The sequence below is a fragment of the Opisthorchis viverrini genome, assembly GCF_000715545.1.
Source record: "Opisthorchis viverrini unplaced genomic scaffold opera_v5_347, whole genome shotgun sequence".
NCBI classification, from domain to species: domain Eukaryota; kingdom Metazoa; phylum Platyhelminthes; class Trematoda; order Opisthorchiida; family Opisthorchiidae; genus Opisthorchis; species Opisthorchis viverrini.
In genome coordinates, this window is record NW_008751997.1 from 283,411 (window position 1) to 306,729 (window position 23,319).

General features: G+C 46.7%; 2 protein-coding genes across 2 annotated transcripts in view; one reads left to right on the forward strand and one right to left on the reverse strand.

The window, feature by feature from the left end:
* The window catches only part of T265_10160 (hypothetical protein), a gene marked incomplete at both ends in the record, with an annotated part of 68,258 nt that overhangs the window by 36,935 nt on the left and 8,004 nt on the right, over positions 1–23,319 (reverse strand). The window contains 5 exons of the mRNA XM_009176450.1: positions 7,712–7,874; positions 8,426–8,647; positions 8,942–9,154; positions 11,858–11,967; positions 19,585–19,652. Coding sequence (XP_009174714.1) covers positions 7,712–7,874; positions 8,426–8,647; positions 8,942–9,154; positions 11,858–11,967; positions 19,585–19,652 — 776 coding nt within the window. The remainder of the gene's footprint in view (positions 1–7,711; positions 7,875–8,425; positions 8,648–8,941; positions 9,155–11,857; positions 11,968–19,584; positions 19,653–23,319) is intronic.
* The window catches only part of T265_10161 (hypothetical protein), a gene marked incomplete at both ends in the record, with an annotated part of 37,895 nt that overhangs the window by 13,425 nt on the left and 1,151 nt on the right, over positions 1–23,319 (forward strand). The window contains one exon of the mRNA XM_009176451.1: positions 17,810–18,009. Within this exon, the coding sequence (XP_009174715.1) occupies positions 17,810–18,009 (200 nt within the window). The remainder of the gene's footprint in view (positions 1–17,809; positions 18,010–23,319) is intronic.

Sequence of the window (23,319 nt, forward strand, 5' to 3'; positions counted from 1 at the left end):
CTGTCCACCTTCACTCTTTTCTTTACAATAAGGCTTTCAAATAGATCATGGTTGTACGGCAGTGAAACATCGGTGTTGAACACTGATGTCGTGCTGTCGATGATGATGATGATGAGTGTGTGGATGCGCACATCTTCAACACTTGTGATACTAAAAGCACGAGATAGGTGTGAATTATATCGCGACTACATGATCTTTGAGCTCCTGCCTAGCCTGAGGGTTTGCTGCCTGGTTGTACAGTGAAGGTCAGGGCTGTACGAAAGCCCCTAACTACATCTAACCACGAGCAGATTCTGTTTCAGGACTATCCAGATCAACGATCTGAAAAGTTATCCAGGGTTGCTTGTGCCACGAAACAATAGTGGGACGGAAAGATTGCAGGTTACTATAAAGGAAGGAGGTGGGCGGATTTCGAACCTAGCTGTGTTGTGCTTTCCAAAGTGACTTGAAACATTCAGCTTTAGTGAAGTGAACTGATCAGGACACTGTGGAACTAGGGTAAAAACCGTCAATCTCGGGCGGAGCCGGTGGCAGAAGGGATCTTCAACGATCGTATGAATGATACATACAGGAGTTATACGTAAAAACGTCGCCGAGGTTTATCAGGTACGGCACCGAGGTTTTCATGCTTACAAGCTGATAGGAGCACTTCTGACGGACGAGACAGAAACACCGTAGCTGAATCCAGGTGTCAGTTACGCTTTCTCAACTCCCTAAATGCGGTGTGTGACACTAACTTGAGGGCAGTGCGTCCCGTAAGGAGAGAGGGAGGGGATAGATTACAACACAGGCAATCCAGAAACTCACCCAAACGACCTGGATAAAAACTGACGCCACTGATACTGATCACCAAAGCTAGCAGTGTTTCTAACCAATCACAGAGAGGACCATGCAGATACCGTCCGCAGTGCCAGTCGGATCGTTCATTATCAGTTTTATACCGTTCTGCACACCCAAAGGTTGACCACATCTCAACTCGCACCATCCTGAATTAGACAGGACGGCACGCGCACTAACCTGGCAACAAGTCACTTTGGTCTCTGGTGCTGGGTACAGTTTTTTGACTGCTGCGAGACAAGTCTTCTGGGGACAAGATGTTTCAGTCACAAGCTGCGTCTAGCAACTGTACAGCAATGAAATTTGGCCTGATATAGACTCGCGTTGGGCGTTCGACCGCGTGGTAGCACCAACTTAGTCTCAGTGCTGAAGCATATCCGTCATATGGTGGTAAACTAAGTGGAAGCTTGCTACTTGGGTCATTTGCTGCGGATATTCCCTCACGCGTTTGGTTCAAACATCTAGGATGATCAAAACCATCATGACATGAGGGCCTAGTAAGGCCGACCGGACATTGATCATTGGGTTGCTTGGAACTCATCTGTAGCGTACAAGCGGTTCCGACCCTCTTGGGGCTCATCAGGTAGACGCAGTCGAAGAAGTTCCGTCCACCTAATTAATGTTAGACTTGGATCCGAATTGTTCGCCAATGAAGAAATACGCCCATTGGCCCCAAGTGAGCAAAGTTCGGTTGTGGGCCAGGATGATCAAAACCATCATGACATGAGGGCCTAGTAAGGCCGACCTGACATTGATCATTGGGTTGCTTGGAACTCATCTGTAGCGTACAAGCGGTTCCGACCCTCTTGGGGCTCATCAGGTAGACGCAGTCGAAGAAGTTCCGTCCACCTAATTAATGTTAGACTTGGATCCGAATTGTTCGCCAATGAAGAAATACGCTCATTGGCCCCAAGATGAGCAAAGTCGGTTGTGGGCCATCAAAAAGTTTTCAGCAACCTCATAAGTAGTGTCTCGAATGTCATACCAACGTTGTGAAGTACAGCCAGTTGAAGAATACTATGAAACGAGAGACTCAGTCACCCCCATTAGAGTCGAATTAATTTTCAAGTGAGTGTATTTTGCCTAATAGATTCGTTTTGATGAGAATGACCAATGATTGATTAGCCGGTTGCTGAAACTCACCTCCTGCTGCGCGCGCAGTTTTGCGCTTCATTGGCCAACAGATCGACGCACAGCAAACGGTTCAGCCAGACTAACTGAACCACATTGGCCCCGTCAAAACAAGTTGAACAACAGCAAGGACATCAATGTTTGTGTGTTATGGGCTGGTACGTTCTCGTTTCAGTATGCCTTCCGATTCTCACTGCCAAATAGGAATGTTACGATCGGATTGCTAGGTTTCCAGTTAATTAAAAGTTAAACTTTAATTGACGGTGAGGACAGGTGGGCCGGACAAAAAGCAAACGAACCGGCACAAGTTGACGGCTGAACACAACGCTTATTTGAAACGAATTTCTCGAAATTTGCCTTTTTTCCTGTGTTCACAAACTTTTCTGACAATGGAAGACGATGGAAGCAAGCACCCGTAATCGGTGAATTCGGAAGCAATGACCGAGTTGTTGAGAATGATACTTATTTTCGAAGAACTGTGTACAACCGTGAGCAATTGACACGCAGTGGTGAGAATAAACTGAGCTGTTGAAGTCATCCAACAGAATCATGCTGAGAACGTACCCCATTCTCAGAAACAAATGGCAATCGGAACGGAGATACATGTGACTCAGAGCTTCAATATCGGTTGGTGTTTTGATAACTGCAATCTAAACTGTGGACTAAAGAACATAGAGATGTCCGCCTCAGTGCTGCTAGCCCCGAGATAAAGTCTATATGGTCAGATAAACGTCATCTCTGAGACTAATCGCTCCAAACTCACAGAGAGCGCAAAAGTTTGGAGTATGGTAGGGGATACTGCATGAAATTGTCCACTGAGGTATCTTCAGCCGTGACACCCCCCCTCGAACAAAGTCTCAGTAGACCATGGTTAGGGGGAGATCCCAAATCGAATTTCGATGTTGATCACAAGAATCCAACAGTACAACGGAGCTAGTGCGTTCATGTTGTGACCCTATCTTATAACAATTACAGTGTCATAAACACTCACTAATATGGACGACCTTCATCTTCGACGAACGTTTTCATCATGGTAAAAGTTAGAAAAAATCCGTTTGGAAGCCACGAGTTTACAAACATCAAATGAACCCCAACTACAGAGTCTCGTTTGGGGTCGAAATTTGGAGTAGTTCCAATGTAACTATTTTTAACAACCGGTCGTAAAGTGTTCGCGCGCATGAAGTTCGCCATACTGCCAGTGTTTTATGGCAGTGACGCTTTTTACATTGTAGATTTTAGCGGGTTACATGGTCCTACGTGGAAGATGAGCCCCAGAAAGGGGATATTAAAGTACTTGGCACCATGTGGATTGATACGCTGATAAGCAGCGAGATGGCCCAAGTGGTTAGAGCGCGAATTTATTGACCGGAAGGTTCGTGGTTCGAACCCGACTTTTCCCTCTGACTTCCCTTGTCTAGGCTTGGGCGACCTGGCAGTATTCCAGCACTCGTGCTTCCTTCTGGTGGCATGGCAGCTAGGCACCGAAAGGGTGCTATAACTGAACGAAGGGGCCCGAATCAAGAAGACAAGCATTCTTCGTTTCTCTTCACTGTTAGGATGCCTAATCGAGACGAGAATGTACGAAAGCACCGTGAAAGGGCTTCTCTTCCTGGTTTGTTTGCTTGTTTGTTTTTGCCGGGGGGAGAGGATACTTCGCGCCACCAAGACATTCAGAGTGGTCCCTTGTCAACATCCACGAAACATTAGCGTTCAACACTGATGCATCTTCACCGTACAACCGTACAGTTTGAAGACATCATTGCGAACGAACATGGTGCTAGCCTACTAGGATCACTCCAAGAATCCTACACATCCAGGCACTCTTGACAGATACTGGCAACAAATGCCATTGATCGTCGTTGAGTTGTTCGCTGAGCTGGGCAATTTGATTGCAAAGGTTTCATCACCAATCGAGGTTGTGTCATTAACCCACCGCTACGCACTACTACGCTCCCCGATAACGCACTGATGAAGTCACCTCCATTGATGATGAAACGTTGGCAATCAAATTGCTAAGCTCAGCGAACCAGCCAACGACCATCTACGCTGCCTCTATAGTGCCATTGAAAACGATTAGTCGCCATATGTTCCAACATTTCCATCCATACACAAGAGGGCTGGTTCCGGGGACCTCATCCTGGAAGTGGAGTCGCACCGACAGCATCCGGACCTTTCATAAACGAGGTGACATCCTTCTGTCAGGTCAAAGATTGACCACCTTTCTACTCCCACCACTCTGAACTGCGCGGAAAACAACACTCCCTTCGGCATACACAATACACGGCCGATACAACGCAATTCTTCAATGGAAGTCCCCGTCGCCCAACCGAAAACTTAGTTTCTTCGCGAATTCAGCGACAGCTGCTCGCACAAACAACGGCTGTGCGGCCAGCCCTCGTGATTCCTTCGGGTGACATGGCTGCTAGGCACCGAAAGGGTGTTACAGCTGAACGGATATTTTTAAAGATGTCTCTGTCCGGCTGCCCGCAGAGAAGACATTTCACAACTACGCTAGGAAACAGCCCATACTGTAGCCTGGTACACACGTCCCCTGATATTCGAGGATAAGCCGCCTTGTCGAAATAGGTGTCTCGAATTAGCAAACGCGCCCCAGTCCTAGAGATAAGTCAGTTGACCTCAACTGTCACACCACAATCAGAACTAATACAAGTAGAACATAAGGTTGACGGGAACTCGGGGACTGCGTCTACTTGATGAGCCCTAAGAGGGGCGAAACCGGTCATGCGCTGCCGACGGATTTTCAGGACCCTTGTGAGAACTAATACAACCCAAAATACGCAAAAAGCTCCCGACGGATGGATTTTCAGCACCCTTGTGAGAACTAATACAACTCTCAAAATACGCAAAAAGCTCCAGCACCCCTGCTAGGACGTGTTGAGTCCCTGCATGTCTAGGAGCGTGAATCTACACTTTACGCGTGCAAAGCGCATGCTGAAGGACGAGATGACTTGGGTCAGTTAATCCAAAACACCTGTGCCCTTTTCAGAATGATGTCATCTGTACAAAGACTTCATCAGCATCTATTTGAACACCATGATTTTGAAGATGTTCCAGTGTCGGTCTTACTAGTCCGTCGAACGCGAAATCAAGTAGAACTGGAGAAAGTTGACATCATTGTGCGACACCGTTTTGAGTACGCGAGCTTTTGGAGAGATCTCTAGCAAGTCTGAAAACACAAAGAAACTATTACACGGATAAACTTTCTGGGCATTCCTTACCGGACAGGTGTATTGGGAATAGGTTGTTTATTTCTGCTCCGCAAGATGCCTCAATCTGTGCATTCATTGTCCGGAGCACATGAACTTCACTCCAAGCTTAAAGATTACTCATTCTGACGCAACTGTTCTGATGAGTTCAAGCCAACGAGGGGGCGGGCACTGGACTCGAATCCTGTGTCTCCACATTTGGCGTTGATTCACCAAAGTGATTGTAGCACGACACGAACACGACTATTCGAACAAGATTCATGCACACGTATATTTACCCAACTTATTCACCACTAACTATACCATCAACACCGACTGTAATAGTGGCACTTAACTATCACGTCCTCCTAGTTTCGGAAGCTATCCAGGGCGAGTTGTGTTTCTTCATTCTTCGGCTGAGTTGCCTAGACGTGCGTCCGAGATATGCCACCGTATAGCAGCAAAAGAATGAGTATACTAACATACATTGGGCGTGGGCATGCTCCACATCCTTGAGACTAAAGGTTCGGAGTGTTGTGGCCGGGAAAACGTTCTTCAAACTGGTAGGTTGGCCGGTTTATCGCCCTTAGACGGAAGGCTAATGTGAACGGTTTCTTTTCAATTGTGACGGTTACAATGTTGGCTTGTTGGCCTGTTCAAATGCTTCATGATGAAATTGTCAGGGAACCCATTACCTCAGAACGTTAGCGAGATTTGGGATTTCTTGTTCCAGCGTGTCATCAGAACACATTTCCTTCGCTCTGATAGTTAGACCGTGGATCAGATTCCGTCACTGCTTTAGTAGCACGAAGCTGGTAAAGTTTATGCATTGCTCGGACCACGTAGGCTTTCGGCACACCACTCGTTTCAAGAAACCACTGTGACGTCGTTCAAGGCCACCGACTCCTTCCGAGGTGAATTGGATGACAGTGTGGGCCTTACTGAACTGTCCATGTGGCCATTCCATTGCCGTTTTATTGTATAAAACCGAGAAAATATCATCCACGTATCGGCAGTAGTATTATGTCTTCAATACGCTAGCTTTTAAGGGGTCACTTTCAAGTTTGCTCATAAAAATGTCCGCTAGCATCGGACCCAGTGGTGACGCCATCAGTTTGACGGTAGATCGTGCCACTGAACAATGGTTGTGCGTTCAATGTGCATCGCGAGAGGAGCTCACGCAATTCGTTGACTGGAACTGACAACTGAAAGTTGTTTGCTTCCGGTTAATTACATAGGTAATTAGCGGTTAAGGTGACGCGTTCGTAAACAATCAAGTCACGTCCAGTGAACAGCTGAACGAATCGAAATGAACCACTCAAACTGTACCGATACATTTGTCGCCGTATTGGCTCCAGAATTTTGACGAGCGATTTTGTGATAGGGCGAGTTGTGCATGTCTAGAATAGGTCTCATTGGACAATTGGGTTCGTGGACAAGTCATATAGGCGTGGCGCTGTTGACCCTGTGGGTTTGACTTTATCGTAGGTCGTCTTCGAAATCGAACCGTTTGTGCTTTTTAGGCATGTTCCCAGTTGTTGCTCTATCACGAGCGTTTTATCCTTGTCGTTGGCTGTCTGAGTGAACTTGGTTATGCGAGCCATCGTCATCTTGTGTATATGACCACGACTGTTTCCGTCCCTTTGTCGGGGTGGCTGATTATGAGGTCATCTTGAGTATGTAACTCTGTAAAACAGAATTCAACCGTTTCTTTGTTATCAAGTACTGACGGTTGACTTTATAACGCGTATATTGATAACATCAGCTGACTGAGTCCGACTTGAAATGTCCTAGGTTGGTTGGACCCACTGGGGGCAGTTGTCATCATACCGACTTGTAGATTGTATCTCAAAATTAATGCGAGAGATACCGAATTTGGGGTCCTTATTACTGAGCATAAATGCTTAGTTAGTTCGATCATTCTAGCGATGTCGTACGCGGAAAAAGAACCGACAAAGATAGTGGAGTTTCTAAAACCCTAGAAAATCAACCGCCATATTTGCTTCCCCGGAGTCGATGACTGCTCATCCCCAAAAACTAGTTCGGGGACGTTGGCGGAGGTTTATTCAAGCTTTTACGAATGCCATCCGAACAGTTTTCTTCCCGCTATAGTCCCAATGAAAAGGGAGCTGAAAAGTTCTTCCGCAAGGGATGTACCGGACAGGACGCAGCTGCGTGAAATATAGAATGCGAACACGCAGCGAAAATAAAGTAATTAACGTCTAAGTGAAACCTAATCACATTGATGATCAGCCGCTTGTGACTTGACGGTTGAGTGTTCAAACTACTAGCAGGGGGCTCGCACGTTCGAGACTCCCCAAGGGGGTTTCGTGAGATGCTCAATGAGGATGGGGGACAGTGCTTCTCAGCTCGGGTTGTCTTCAATTACAGCAGGAGATCTTTTCACAAAAAATTATCCAACCTCTTCAAACAACCATCAAAAGTAAAGTAAACCGAAACCCGCAAGTGTTGGGAAAAACATGCGACGGACAACAAGTACCCTCCAGCGAAACGCTACAGCAAAGCTTGCAACACACCCCACTTGCTTCGATTCGTGGTGAGAAACTTCTGCCTCTGCGCGTGATGAGTGGCCGCATCGTAGCATTGCAAGACTTCGATCACCAGTTCCGGATTTCGCTCGCGTTCGTGAAATGGAATGTTGGCCGCACGCAACCACTGGAGCCATTCTTCTGGCATGCCCTAAACAGAAAGAGCAAAGGGTCAGTAAGGGCTCCAAGTGGCAAACTGATGCCTTGCATTAAAGACACAGCCGATGCATTTGGTGAACGGATTACGCTGATCTATCAAGGAGTCTAACTGCGTGAAGCCTTCAAAAAGAGATATGCACCTTAGATAAAACAAGATTGTTCACAAGACTGGTTCAGTTGAGTCTCTATTCAATACTCATTCACTGGATGACAAAACGGACTTCATTGTACCACAAGTTGCGGTGTACCGGAAATATTCTACATTTGTCGAATCAACTTGACAGTGCATAATCTGGAGACTACCACAAATAACCATGCAGACGAAAAGTAAAGTGCAGCGGTTCTGTCCTTATGTGTAGTTTAAAATGTCAAATGCAACCTCGTAGTTATCACTTTCGTCGCCTTTCATACGGAATATCTGGTTGAGCGTTGTAGATGTTACAAGGCTTTCGACAATGATGACGACGAAGAGTTCGAAATGTGGCATTGGTATCCCGGACTACCCTGAGCGAGATGGCCCAAGTAGGTAGAGCGCGAATTTACTGACCAGAAGGTTTGTGGTTCGAGCCCGACCTCCGCCTCTCGACTTCTCCTGTCTAGGCTTGGGCAACCTGGCAGTATCCCAGCCCTCGTGCTTCCTTCGGGTGGCATGGCAGCTAGGCACCGGAAGGGTGCTACAGCTGAACGATTTATTTTACTTTTTATTTTATTCACATTCCTAAGCAGAGTGATGCACTTGAAGCAAATTAGAACGTTTAAGGCAGTCTGGAGAGAAAGGTGAGTAGTTGATGTCAGGTACATCCAGCTGTCCAGAAGACGAGCCTATCTGATTAGGAAAGACAGCACTCAAATTCTCTGTTGGTTGAGACGGGAAGACTGCGTACTACACATTGTTCATATGCGCTGTCACGTGAAGGAGCTAAAAGCTAATGAAGTTCCAGAGTGACGACCAGCACGTTTATCCTTCCAACAAGTCTATACTAAACAGTCCTACCCATGTCCGTCGCTATACGCGGGAACTGGACAGCATTCGAATGACAATGGTGGTTCAGCTGTAACACCCTTCCAGGGCCTAGCTGCCACGCTACCCGAAGGAAGCACGAGGGCTGGGATACTGTCGGGTTGTCCAAGCGTAGACAGGGGAAGTCGAGAGGCTGAGGTCCGGTTCGAACCACGGGCCTTTCGGTCAATAAATTCGCGTTCTAACCACTTGACCCATCTCGCCCCTGACAATGGTGGTGCGGTGAGTTGTATCGTTTGTTTTGAAACCAACTGCGATTAGGGGCTCATCGTAGCATCGGTGAGTTGTACCGTTTGGTGTGAAACAAAATGCGATTAGGAGCCCATCATACCATGATCAAACGACTAGGTAAAGCTCTTTGGAACTGATGCAACCGGGTCTTTTTGTAGGGCCAACATGATTACGGGGGAAACGCGCCCCACACAGGGAACCGTCCTACTGGTTTCAAAGGAAGAACTACGCGCATCGATGCTGCAACCGCATCCCTTTGTAGGGCCAACCTGATTACGGAGGGCAAAGCGCCCCACACAGGGAACCGTCCTTCTGGTTTAAAGGGACAAACTACACGCATCAAGAAATAGTGTGACATAAGTGAAACTTCTCTCCATGTATACTGCCTTCCTACAATAATTCACACGAAAGCTTCAAATATATACATGGCTCTCGTCTTCTTAAGCCTCAGGAAGGAAGAAGCTAAGAAAACACTAGTTATCAGTGCGGATCCATGTGCTAACGCGTAACTGTGCATGTGTGTGTGTGTGCGCGCGCGCATTTCAGTTGTTGACTTGTTTCTCAAAATTTCTTGCGTAACCTCTGACGCTGCTCGTGTTCCTACTCATCATGAATTATGTTTTTGTCATACAACTAAATGCCAACAATAAGAGGAAAAGCATCCATCGACAGCCCACGACCGGTTTCGCCCTTCTTGGGGCTCATCAGGTAGGCGCAATCCATGAGTTTCCGTCAACCTTATATTCTACTGGAAACCTAATTGCACGAATCTAACAAAGTACACTCATTTGCGGACAGATTGGTTTTGGCGAGAGATTCGCTTGGAACCCAGTTGAATCGCTCGTTTGTGCTTCAGCTGGGTTCCAGGTGGGTCTCTCGTAAAGCCTAATTTGTTTGAAAATGAATGCATTTAGCTGACCAAAGCGCCTTCCCTAAGCAATTATTGTAATGGATACGAATATTTCGATTTGACGGCTAAAATACTGACATCACTATGTGCTGCTCTGGGGATCACTTTCACAGATATTAACTTTCTGGCCGTCTGTGTCAGGGGACTGCCAACCAGAAGTTCATCAAAACGCGTTTCCAATTATTCACAGGGGGCGAGATGGCTCAAATGGTTAGAGCGCAAATTTACTGACCGGAAGGTCTGTGGTTCGAGCCCGACCTGTGCCTCTCGATTTCCCCTGTCTAGGCTTGGGCGACCTGGCAGTATCCCAGCCCTCGTACCTCCTTCGTGTGACATGGTAGTTAGGCACCAAAAGAGTGCCATAACTGAATGATTTTTTCCAATTAAACGTAAGTACCCCAAAGGATTTTCTCGTTAATAGCCTGACATGCTGACTTGTTATCTTTATCACACGTCAAACATTCCAGCTAGGACTGAGGAGCATCTGTTACAGCTGACTGGTTATCCTTATCACACGTCAAACATTCCAGATAGGACTGAGGAGCATGGACTCGAGTTTATAAACGTCTGTATTCTTCCATCGATGGGGTTTTCTCCGAACGTATGCAGCACGGCACGTTATCGCACATCACGACAACTTGTCGGAGCTTGACCTCCTGCTTCAGTTTGTCTAAAGCGCTTCGCCGTCAGCAGCGAATCAGTGAACAGCCCCTCTGAAACACTCCCACTGTTGCGAGTGTGCCTATGAAATGTGAATTCAGTCTTACCCTGTTCGCACTGCCAGAACTATAGGGGACACGACTACGCTTGCGGTAAACGATGAAGTTCAGTCCAACAATCTGGAGGAACAAGTTTCGCTCATTTTCAGACATGAGAAGCCGCTGAGAGCATGTTGCTAAAGCGTTCTTCGCTTTTAAGAAATCGTGCGTTTGTTCTGTCTATATTGGCACGTACTCAAGTTTGCAAGTCACCCGATATGGGTTAAAGCTTTAACGGTCGATCTCAGTGGGCCATCAACGTCACCTTGTGATAAGGATGCACTTGAGCTCATGCATCTGTGTACCACTTGAATTCTGCTTAGGAGAATGGTAAAATCGGGACTAAGTGGGCCGTTGGGTACCTGACATTTTTGATGGCTGCCACCCACCATGGTTGACGGGGATGTCCACAACTCAGCCACGAATGTCTGACGAAACAGTAGGACAGTGAAACATCGGTGTCAACACTGAGCCCATGCTGCCGCAGTTCAACGCTTTCAGGTGAATCACGACGGGGTGACTGTGACCTTCCAAGTTGGGCTGCGATTGGGTGAGATTCAATCAACGCGCAGAATTCTAAGTGCGTGTATGAAATTTTAGCATCTGGTTAGCGAAAGCACAGTTCTTCCGCGTCTGAAACGCGAGAACCAGCGTAACCGCTTTTGCAATATGCTGTTTGCAAACGTTCGAAGTTCTGCAGGGAAAAGCATGGAAATAAACAGCGTGTACTCCACGAAACACTCAGTTAACTCAAAGACCCGACCAGGTTTTCGAAAGGTCGTTGTGTCCGTCCCAAGAGCGCCCATCCAGCACCGCAGCAGAGCAACACCGGGAGGCAGTGTAGCATAGTTGCCAACTTCGATCAAACCAAATCGAAGATTGTGCGTAAAGCAATTGCCCCGTTTCAAACGCGGAATAAAAAATAGAAAAACACCGCACATCCGATAGCTGACTCGGACAGACAGACAGACAGACAGGCATAAATAACTGAGGACCGATGCACCCATACACACACACACAACCACTCGGCAGACAAAACAATTGCGGAGACTCACGCGAAATTCGCCAGTGTTTGCATCGAACACAACGTGAATATCATGGCTGACACAAGTGGGCGAGGAAATCTTCGGATCATTCGACAATTTGGGCAGTCGAAATAGACGAACTGAGGATCGGGGTGAGCAAGCGGAGGATAGATTAAAAACAGATGACTCAAATGAATGGCATACATCAATCGGCGTGCTAGTGAACGCATCAAAACTAATCCGCGTATGATTTTAGTGGATGTTTTGAACTCGAAAAATAGAACGCTCGGGGCGCAAATAGTTTGGAAATGGGAAAACAAACTTCATAAGACCCCAGACCCGATCAGGTGCGGCTCAAATCAATCCAACAGCTTCTCAAATGTTATTGACAGAAATATGACCACATAGTAAAAATGGAAACACTGAAAAACTTTATTCAAATGATAGGTGAATAGAGAATGGGAACGCGTTTTCAAAAGCTCCCTTTAATTGTTGAGGGTGAGCTGCGGGAGGCACAAAGTATTCGGTTCGAGGAGCCATGGGTTTTGCTTAGCAGCCGACACATAACGCTTCAGTTAAATGTTGGCATCCTTGATGGTCACACCATATTGACAATCGCCACTGACGTGCGTCATACGAAGAACTTGTTGAAAAAACCATAAAGGGTGCGCACTCAAGCGGGACCTCTAAGTGTGCTGTCGAGGTAATGTTGGTAGCTAAAGTGACGTGGATGGTCACAGTTTATTCATTGAGCTAAGTAAATTGATTGCAAACGTCTCATCACTAACCGAAGTGACATCATCAGTGCGATGTTAGAGAGAGAAGTGGAGCACAGCGATGGCAGAACTACTGAGTCAGATCGGTCTATCTTTCATTCATTGTTTTTTGCACACTATTTCGGATATCATGCAGCTTGTGACGCGAACTTACTGATCCGCCGTTCGAACACAAACCGGGGAACTGAACCGCGCCTGTTTAGATCTGAACAATTTGGTGGTACCTCACCCGCCGTACTTCTGTCGGGTGCTATGGCAGGTATGCACCGAAAGGGTATTACAGCTGACCGATTGATTTTTCCACTTCTACTCCTTGTTGGCGAAAGGTTTGTATATTATTAGCCTGTCAATAGTATCAATGTTCCGTAAAAGTATGTGATATCTGTCTATGATCAACTGATGTGACGCCCAAACCGCCACAGACACTTGGGACTTGTTGTTCCAACTGAACCACCACTGCTTATCATTTACCAGCAAATAAAAAAGTTACTCAGCTGTAACACCCTTTCGGTGTGTGGCCACCCGAAGGAAGTACTACCGAGTTGCCCAAACGAAGACAAGCAAAGTCGAGAGGCAGAGGTCCGGGGGTTCGAACCACGGACCTTCAGATTGGTAAGTTCTGAGCTCGTCCAACAGTAGGAGACCATCGCGAGGCTGTCTACATCAGCGATACCTTCAACGACAATACTGAACTATGGTTTTTCAATCATAGAAATACGAACGCCACAAGTAGTATAAGAAGAGTTGGTAAGGTTCACTGACGTGGTTCACTGGGGCGAGATGGCTCAAGTGGTTAGAGCTCGAATTTACTGCCTGGAAGCTCCGTGGTTCAAACCCGACCTCCGCCCCTCGACTTCCCTACCTAGGCCTGGGCGACCTAACGGTATCCCAGCCCTCCTGTTTCCTTCGGGTAGCATAGCAGCTAGGCACCGGAAGGGTGTTACAGCTGAACGATTTCGAAGGTTCAATGACAGTCTTATGATCTTGGATATCGAACCAGAAGAACTCTGACACAACATTACTCTCCACAGCTGTACAAACGAACGAGTGTGTGGACTACCGAATAGGACTCGGTGCGCAAATCGACCGAGAACTTGGACTTGTGTATTATGCGGTGCTGATCAGTGAACCAACCGGGTTCGAATTCAGGGATCATGAACCAAACCAAACCACGCATTCTGTGGGTGTGGAATAAAACCCCGTTTGTCAACAACCGTACAGTTGTGGACAAAATCGAGTGTTCAATTTGACATTATCAGCCAAAAATGAGGTGACCGACACAGTTCTGTTTTGTTTGTCTATTGTCGTTCCCCAATTCCAATAACATGGGAGGTTTTTATTGCTCTAAAAATGTAGCTAATCCATTACGCAACGGGAGACGGCAATACCAAGCAGGTGGACTGTGTGTGTGTGTGTGTTTGCTTGATAACATGTCGTTAATAGCCGCGGTGCAAAGCCTTGTCCAGTTGGCGGCATATAAAGTTAGTCCTCGGGTAAGACGAAAAATGGTACCGATGCTTGTAAAAAATGATCGATAGTGGTACGATAGCACCACACTGTCGTGTGTCTGACTTCTTCCCCTTCGCCACAGTGCAAGAAGGAGTCCGACCGAAACATCTTACCACCATAACCATCTATCTTTTTGCCTTTTTCATTTCATGGCTTTTGTTGGAAATAAATGCAAGACACGTGGCGCTCTACGACGGACTTCTACTCGAAGCTTGCTGTGCTGAGGGCTGCGGCAGAAATCGATGGAATCAGACGACGGGACACATAGCAGTAGGTTCAGCTGAGCCATAACGATGGGCTGGCAATAAAATGATCGGGATCACGGGGGAAACAAAACCAAAGAGCAGGTGTCCAGTGGCACCTACCAATGTGAGATCAACGCTGAAACGGGTGTTTGATGTGTCAATCTGAGACAGTCGTACCTGTGGGCTGAAACGTTGGTCAACTCGTCACGCTGTACACAGGCCTGGTTAACTTGAGAGATTACTCCATATTGGAATAGCTCAGTGACTAAGGCGCAAAATTTCTGACCGAGGGTCGAACCCAACCTCTGCACCTCGACTTTTCCTGTCTAAGCTTGGGCAACCTGGCAGTATCCCAGCCCTTGTGTTTCCTTCGGATGACATGGCAGTTAGGCACCGAAAGGGTACTATAGATGAACGATTGTCAAGGCAGTCAATCAGATGGCGGTAAGATGGGTCGCAGAAAACAAAAACGTATCATCCACCTCTCATTTTTCATATCATGCGGTTTTACCAGAATTCACAGTACAGTTCCTGAACTCGACAGCACCCCAAGCAGGTACCCGAGGGGACTCCACTACTAAATGTGAACAAACGGAAGACGTACACGAAAAACCTATTGTGGGGACTTGAGTGTCAGCTGTATTGTAGAGGGCAGAGACAAAATAAAGAAGCCGTTGGAGAATGGAAGGACACCCAAGCTATTCCCTTAGAAACCTTAGGCAATACCGAAAACTACCTATTGTTTGCACTCTCCTAAAGGAATGCACGCTAACTACAAAAGGTCTCTCTGGGCATGCATAATGGCGGTATACAGAAGCTCGCGTGATTCACGCTCAGCTCGCCTAGCGTGGGGGGGGGTGTGTGAGAAGCCTCAGTGCATTTACTGACCAGAAGGTGCGTGGTTCGAACCCGATCTCTACAACCCAAATTCTCCTGTCTCGGCTTGGGCAATCTGGCAGTATCCTAGTCCTCGAGCAACAGGTGTGGTCGATTAGACTAATGGACGGCACCAACCAACACTGCAAGCAGTTGACCTAAGTTACAATTCATTGATACGTCTATTTAAGCCTAACCAACCAAAACCCTTTCAAATTTCGACCCCACAAGGGGCGGCCTTGAGCAGTACGCCGTTGAATGTCACCGGATGTTGCGCACATGAGGTTAACAGCCAGTATCCTATTTCTTCTAAGCTAAGACTGGTTTTCTCGAGACCAATTTTAAGGTTGATCGACAGAATAGTTTCAGATTCAGGTCTGCTAGACGATCGGAAGGCAAGCACTAGCATACAGATGCAGTCACTCATTTGCAAAGTGCACCTTCAGTCGACGTTCCAGACGAATCAAACGGTTTGTGCTCTTGATAATTTTGTGTCAAAGGGGCTTCCTTTGTTTATGCGTGTTTACTAAACAAATGAATATGGTCACCTGCCGTTTGTGTTTCACGAGACTAAAAGCACTCTGTTTTCAACGGATTAGTTTTTTTCTATTAAAAAACTCAACAGCAGTACTTTAAGAACTGAAAATTTTGAGATAACAGAAGTACTAGTTGGAAAATAGGCACTGACGATTTGTCAGGCTTATCTACTGTGGCTTTGACTTGGCTCGAAATAGTGTGAAATGAATTAACAGCGCGATGATCTAACATACTTTCCTTGAGCCCGAGCCACGAATTCAACTAAGCTCATTCATCTAGGCTGTGGAAACGACGGAAGTTCGGAGTGTACATCGGGAGAAAAAAGCGGAAAACGAGCGTAGTTCTCAGACTTCCAACAAAATGATAAAAACTACAATACAGATGGAACACGCTACTCACAAGGTCGCTGAAATTTCCGGGACAGTCCACGACCGGTTTTGCTCTTTTTGGGGATCATCGCGGTCCCGCGGGTTTCCTTCAACCTCATGTTCTACTTGAATCCGAATTGGACACGATTTGCGAGCTACACTTGTTTGCAGGTTAATCCGGTTTAAACAAAACATTCGACTGAATCCCAGCTGAATCTCAACGGAATGTGGCGCACAACGACCATCTCACACTTCCGTTGCTACGGTATTCGAGATGTGGCAGTGCATTGTCTAGACTAGTCTAGAACTAAGGTAGCTGTCTGCTCACAGTGAACTAACTAACTATTTAATGTCGCAACTACAATGCGCACTTAAGCGACCGTGGAATATGTGAAACTGTTGCCGACATCAAAAGGTACGTTACCCTGGGAAACTGTGGAACGGCAATACAAAAACGGAACACACACTCATCGTAAACATCCATCGAGTTGCAGGGGCAGCTATGCGCCGAAACGGCAAAACAAGTGTATGTTTAATCTGGTCCGTTTTGTCGGCGCACATTGTGCCTTCAAAGGCGACTCCGGTAGTTCGTCAATGTTCAAAACACAGCTAAGTCGTTGAACAATCCCGCGTCTCATCGTAGTATTCTCGAAAAACAACCTTTCTCATACGCTTTGGACGAATTACTTCCTAAACAGAGCAACTGTGCCTTTTTTAATCCAATAAACCGATCGCAAGTCATGGCTTCACCGAAAATCCTATTGGGAACTCTCCCGGTCAACAAAAATCTTACAGAAAGTTTGTATTCGGCACAATTTAGGCACATGAATCGCTTGACAGTGTGAATGTGAAGCAGTCCATTCGACCGTGACCATTGGACTGGTTCAAACAGGGACAAGCTGTACTGGATGTGAACGACCTTCACCCTTCCACAAGGGGGGGCACTGGACGGGGCATTGAGCTCAAAGTTGCACGATGACAGTTACCAGGGATTTGTGCTCATACTTCCATTGGTCAAACTCGTCGATCGTTCAGTTCCTTTCGGTGCCTACCTCCGCCAGGAAGCAAGACGGCCGAGATACTGCCAGTGTGCCCAAACCTAGAGAGAAGCAGTCAATGTGCAGAGGTAGGGTTCGAACCAGGGACCTTCCGGGAGAAAGGTTGCGCCTTGATTGCTAAGTCATCCCGAGCTCTTTTGCTAGACCACAATGAATGAGGCATGATATTCTCCATGGGAATTCGACCTGAAGGCTTAAAATCAAGTTCCTTGGATCCAAGCCTCTATATACAGTGATCAAGCAGTTACAATAATTCATGGGACTTGCGAATTAATATGATAGTTTTGTGCCTCATTCGCATCACTTTCGGGGTAGTGCGGCCAGACAGAAAATGGCTTGTCTCCAGGTTAGGAGTTGCATGCATGCTGCTTCACTCTGTGTACAGATCAAAAAACTCCACTCGGCCCTTGCAAAAGGCTTATTTATTCACAATTTTAACTGACTTCAGCAGCAGGTAGGTCATACAGATCCAGACTGAGTGATTCAGTTGAACTGATGGGCTTATACGCAAAAATCCAGCCAGTGTGACGAGGATGCGGTTAACAATTGAGGTTGAAAGCAATGTAAAACAGTCATTCACGCAACCTGTATGCAACAAGTCGGTCACTTCCAGCACAGTACATTGAGCTGCCCAAGCGTATCCGATTTATACTACAAACGTCCACGGTGCTATCTGAGTGGGAAATTGTGTCAGGTGGGTCAACCGATCGACACAACGGGGACGGTCACTGGGTCATTGTTCGAGCAATCAGGTGGAACAAATACATCAATGAAGCCCGAATATGGTGCTACCTGACTGGGAAGTTGTTGCAGGTGAGTCAACCAATCGACACAACGGAGACGGTCACTGGGTCATTGTTCGAGCAGTCAGGCGAAACAAACACATCAATCAAGCCGCGGAACATGTTCGTCTATTCAGACATGATGATGGTTCAAGTGCCTCTAACGTCAGATGTACGGAATTCAGACAGCGATAGAGCCAAGCATATGCACCGGAGATGCGCTCTAATAAGAGCGAAACACAAGTCCCTCAGATGCGGAGTCACCAGGACAATTTTGGCTTACGACATGTCGCATTTGCTCTCGGATAGGTTTGTGGGGAAAAAACACCCGTAGATCATTTTTGTAGTCTCTCGTCTGTCTGACATTTGCAATCAAACGAACGAAAAGAAAGCCGCTTGACACGATCAAAAAAGACCCCCAGATATTGGAGGAAGGATGCGAAACAGATAATCTAATAGATATGTTCTACGCACATACAATTTTACACCAAATGTTACAGTGCTAGTAGATGCACTCCTTGACCGCCACTTTCGTGTCACCCTAGATGTCATGTTTCCCAGAAAAAACTGTTTCGCTGTAACATCTATTCAACTCATACATGCCACTCCACCCGAAGAAAACACGGAGGCTGGGGATAATGCCAGTTTACGAAGCCAAGACAATGGCAGTCGAGATGTCCGGGTTGGGTTCGAACCATTGACTTTCCGGTCGCCTTAACCAATTGGATACCTCCAGCTCAAGATGGACAGGCCTCTAGACAAGCCGGAGTATGTGCTGACGTTTCGCACGTCTCGTGATGCAAGAATATTCAAACACCGAGGCAATTCTATACGCAAGTCGAATTACAAACAATGAACACATGCGATACGTTGACCACACCAGACCACGCCCAGACATCAGGACCAACGATTCTATCAAGCGTATCTGAATTGTCAACAGCGGCATTCCAGGTGAGTCCATCCACCTGCAAATCTCCGAAGAAATCGAGTTAATATCAACCTATTTGGACGAAAAGGCATTCGGTTGGCCAGAAGGCAGTCATATGCATACACATATATACGTGGTCAAGCGTGTGTTGACCAAGTCCTGTCCAAGACGATCTGCTCAACTTGTGGTCAGGCCAATCCTGTTTTCGTTCTCGGCCACGGGTATTTGAATGAGTACATGTGGTCATCTGGTGACATGCGTCCTCGCATCGTGAAGCGTTTAAAACAGGGTCATCGCCACAATATAGGAAATGTCCTATGACCTTCTCTTATCACCTTAGTAACCACGGTCGCGTTTCTAGGACTGGGACGCTGTAACTTGGTTGAAACGGAGATACATCCCATCCAGAAGGCAGTAGAAGAGGAGAAGCACACTGAGGAGTAAAATCAGCTTCCTTTGGCATCCTACTTCAGTGACCCTCCCAGAAACGGCCAATTTTCGGAAGAGACAACTTCTGACTAGTCCGTCTTAGTTGCTCTAGAGCGGGGGAACTGTACCATCAAGAGGTCTATAATCAGTAGGAGCAGTTTCGAATACAAGTGTGGATCGAAACCCTTTCAAACAAAAAAATGTATAGATACAACGTACGGGACTGTGCGAAATGATAAAAACACTTACTTCTACCACGGCCAGATTTTTTGGGCAAGTCAGGAAGAGGCTTCGTGGGTACAAAATCTGCATATCGGCTGTAACATGCATGATCATCGATGAATGAACAAATTACAAAGTGCTTGATGAACGAATTGGAGGTACTGGAGGGTCTGCATCTACCGGAGGCGACTCTTGCTCCATCACTACAATCCACTTTCGAACATTACACGCAGAAGTCTTCTACACGAAATCGATCCATCTCAAGCTGAAAGAGGATGAGTTATTTTAGAAAACCATATTAGAGTAGACAGTGCTGCGTGGAACGTCTTACCGTCAAGTCTCGAGAAGATTCCGCGAAGTTACCACTAAAGTACTCGGTTCTACGGGTCATTTTTCAGTAAAGTGAGTGCGCTTTTGACAGCAGATGCTTCAGTAGGGCAGCAAGTGTAATCCTTATACGGTACCTTTCGTTTTGGAACAGTGTGCAAACTGAAGAGTCTTAGCTACATCGCCTTCGGATGATGGTTATCGGTCGTATAAAGTAACTTAGGGAAAGCTGGTGATTCTGCATGGTATGTCTGCCATGGCCAAACAGGGAAGTGCAACCACTAGTCTCCGCTAGGCACTTCATTTTACGTCCCTGAGATGAAACGGTTGTCGTTCTCCAACTCCTGAACGAATTCTACAGGTGGACTAACCTGGGTGGAGGAAATAGGAAAACTTCGCATCTCTGTTATCAAAGCCAGTGCATGTGAGGACGGTGTAAGTAGGATTTGTGGGAGTGACGATGAAATGTGAGTGAACCGTGGAATGGCAAATGGTCACCCAGCATTTGATACTCTACGACTTTGGCTACCCTGAGGTTCGCCGACGCATGTACTATGGCTTCTCTGCTGTAAGATAGAGACCTGAATAGAGAATTCCCCCCCCCCCCAAAAAAAAAAACGCTCAACTTGGATTCAAAGATATCAGAGCCTCTTTCTCGAAAGGTCGAATTCCCTAAAATAGTACAACGTACTCATCAGCAATCAGGATACAGAATAACGCAAGAAAAGGACATTTCGGGTAATTAGTGGAGATTGCACCTGTTCAACGCTAAGCATTTGATATAAGTCTGAACAACAGTATTGAAATCCTTACAGCCAATAATTTTCTCATCTATTCGCTCTTCATAGAGAACCCCGCAAAAAAGTCGATCAGTCTGAGGTTTTCTTAGCTCAACTGCCACAACAGGGCACGAAAAATGCTGTACTTTTGTACCACACATTCTCTTGATAAGAAACGCCATTCTGAAGTATTCAAACTGCTTTATATTCTGATATTATCCTTGTCACCATCGTCACGTAATCATCTTTAGCTGTAGAACCCGGGGAACTGCTGTAGTGCTAGTAGTTGAAACAGTTTTGTCTACTGGGGACAAGGGTAGATAGCTAAGGATTGGAGGCGGTTGATGATAAAACTGACGTGAAAATAGAGGGATGCCAGTAGAATTTTCATTGGAAGATCGGAGTGGGAAGCTATGCATTGAAGACAACAGCCTGGATTCATGAGCTCCATTGAGGGTACGATTAGGCCACGTCTGATATGTCTCTAACCGTTGGGGTACCCATTCAAGGGCACAGCAATGACCAGCGTGGCTGAGTTCGCCAGTAATGGCTTTCATACACTACTTCCAAGTCATTGTTTGACCGCTCCTGACTCGCTTCTAGCCGCCGCGTGATTGTGCCAAATAAGCGATTCGACGAGGTAAGTAGACTGGCATGCGAAGCATGTCACAAAGGCAGTGCAACCTATGGAGTGGGATCAGGTCACCCACCGTGGGCGAGTTATTTCCTCCGAAAGTCATTCAACGTACTTCAGTATCACTGATATAATGTTCCCACCAGACTCGGGCAATGCTCCTCAGTGCACAGTGGCTAGGTTTCTGACAAATGTGGAGTGCACCGCAGTAGTGACCATTGACAGAAGCTGGCTTCACGCCTACACCGGAGCTGATCCAGTTTTAAAAAACTGTTCCAGTCTCCCCAATCAGGATATAAATATCATCTTTTGCTAAACCACCGAGTAGATACAGCTGCGCACGTCTACTACCTCAATCAGCTTATGATAATCATCGTCATCAAACACAGCAACATAAGTGTTGACACTGATGCCTCACTGCCGTACAATCAGCCTATAAATTAACCTATAAATCCAGAGTCGTTTGGCTGTTTCTCTAAAAATATACTTTTGATCTTTGCGAATGGGGGATCGAAAGTCCGCTAGAAAAACTACTCTGCCGTAGTGGCACAGTTATGGAAATGACGTCAGCCACTTGAACAACGAAGGAGCGTTTATCATTTCCTACTTATTTTGTATGGGCAAAACTTGTTTTTCGCGTTCTATTTAGCACCGAAATCACGTTAAAGTAGCAAAAGCAACTTTCGACCATGCGTGTGACTGTTGTCCCATTTGTGCCGAACTGTTCCTCTGCTGAGGCGAATTGTTTCCAGCCCGCCTACTACGTGTATCTGTTAGCACAGAGGATCTGCACTGTAACTAAGATGAGAAGCAAACACTGTTCCCTAAGGTGTTTTATCAGAAGTATAGTGTAAAAAAAATCAAAAAATGCAAAAAATTTCGTTCCTTGGGACATTTACTATAGTGAGGGCCGGATGAGGTGACAGTATTGTGCGGCAGCTATTGTCCGTAGCTATCTCACCTGTTAATTCGGCATATGGGCAGCAGTAACATCATCATCATCATCATCATTGTCAGCTGTAATAACCGCGTACTCATCGTACAGTGGTTGCAGCTGCCGCAGTTTCCTTCACCGATGATTTGGGGGAGGGTGTAGGTGGCTGCGCGTTGCAGGCGCAAGCTGGTTAGTTGGTGCATAAATTCAGCACTGTCAGTGGGCTGTCAAGTGCGGAGTAGAAACAGAGATGTGCATTGAAGGCACTAGCTTTGATGCACGAGCGCCATTGAGGGCGCGACTGGGCCATGTCTGACAATGTCTCCAGCCATTGATGTGGCCCGTCTCGGGGTCCCCATCCAGGAAGACGGAAATCAACAGCGCAGCTGAGTTTGCTACTAATGGCTTTCATGCTTCGCTGCCAAGTCATTGTTTGGCCGCCTCTGGCTCTCTTCCACCCTTTAAGTGGTTTGGCGAAAAGAGCCCCTCTAGGAAGTCGGTCGACTGGCATACGCAACACGTGGCCAAGATAGCGCAACCTGTGCAGTGTGATCAGTTCATCTATCGAGAGTGAGTTATGTCTCCCAAATACCATTCGACGTACTTCAGAATTGCTGATCCAGTGTTCCCACCAGATTCGGGCAATGCTGCGAAGACATCGATGGTCAAACACTGATAGTCTTTTGTCGTCTTCGCCGCGCAGCGGCCAGGTTTCTGATCCATATAGTAATATAGAGGACACCGCAGGATTGTTAACTCGACCCTTGACAGAGAAGCTGCTGTCACGCCTACGCCACAGGTGACGTAGGTTCGCAAAAGCTGCTCTGGCCTGGTCGTTGGCTTGTTCACTGAGCTGGGCAATGTGGTTGCAAACGTTTCATCACCAATCGAGGTGACATCATCAGTGCGTAGTTGTGCGTAGCGGTGGGTTAATGGTTGTGCACAGCCAATATCCCACCGCTGCGCACAACTACGCACTGATGATGCCATCTCGATTGGTGATGAAACGTTTGCAACCACATTGCCCAGCTCAGCGAACAAGCCAACCACCATCTACACTACCTGAGCTACCGACATTCTCCTCTATA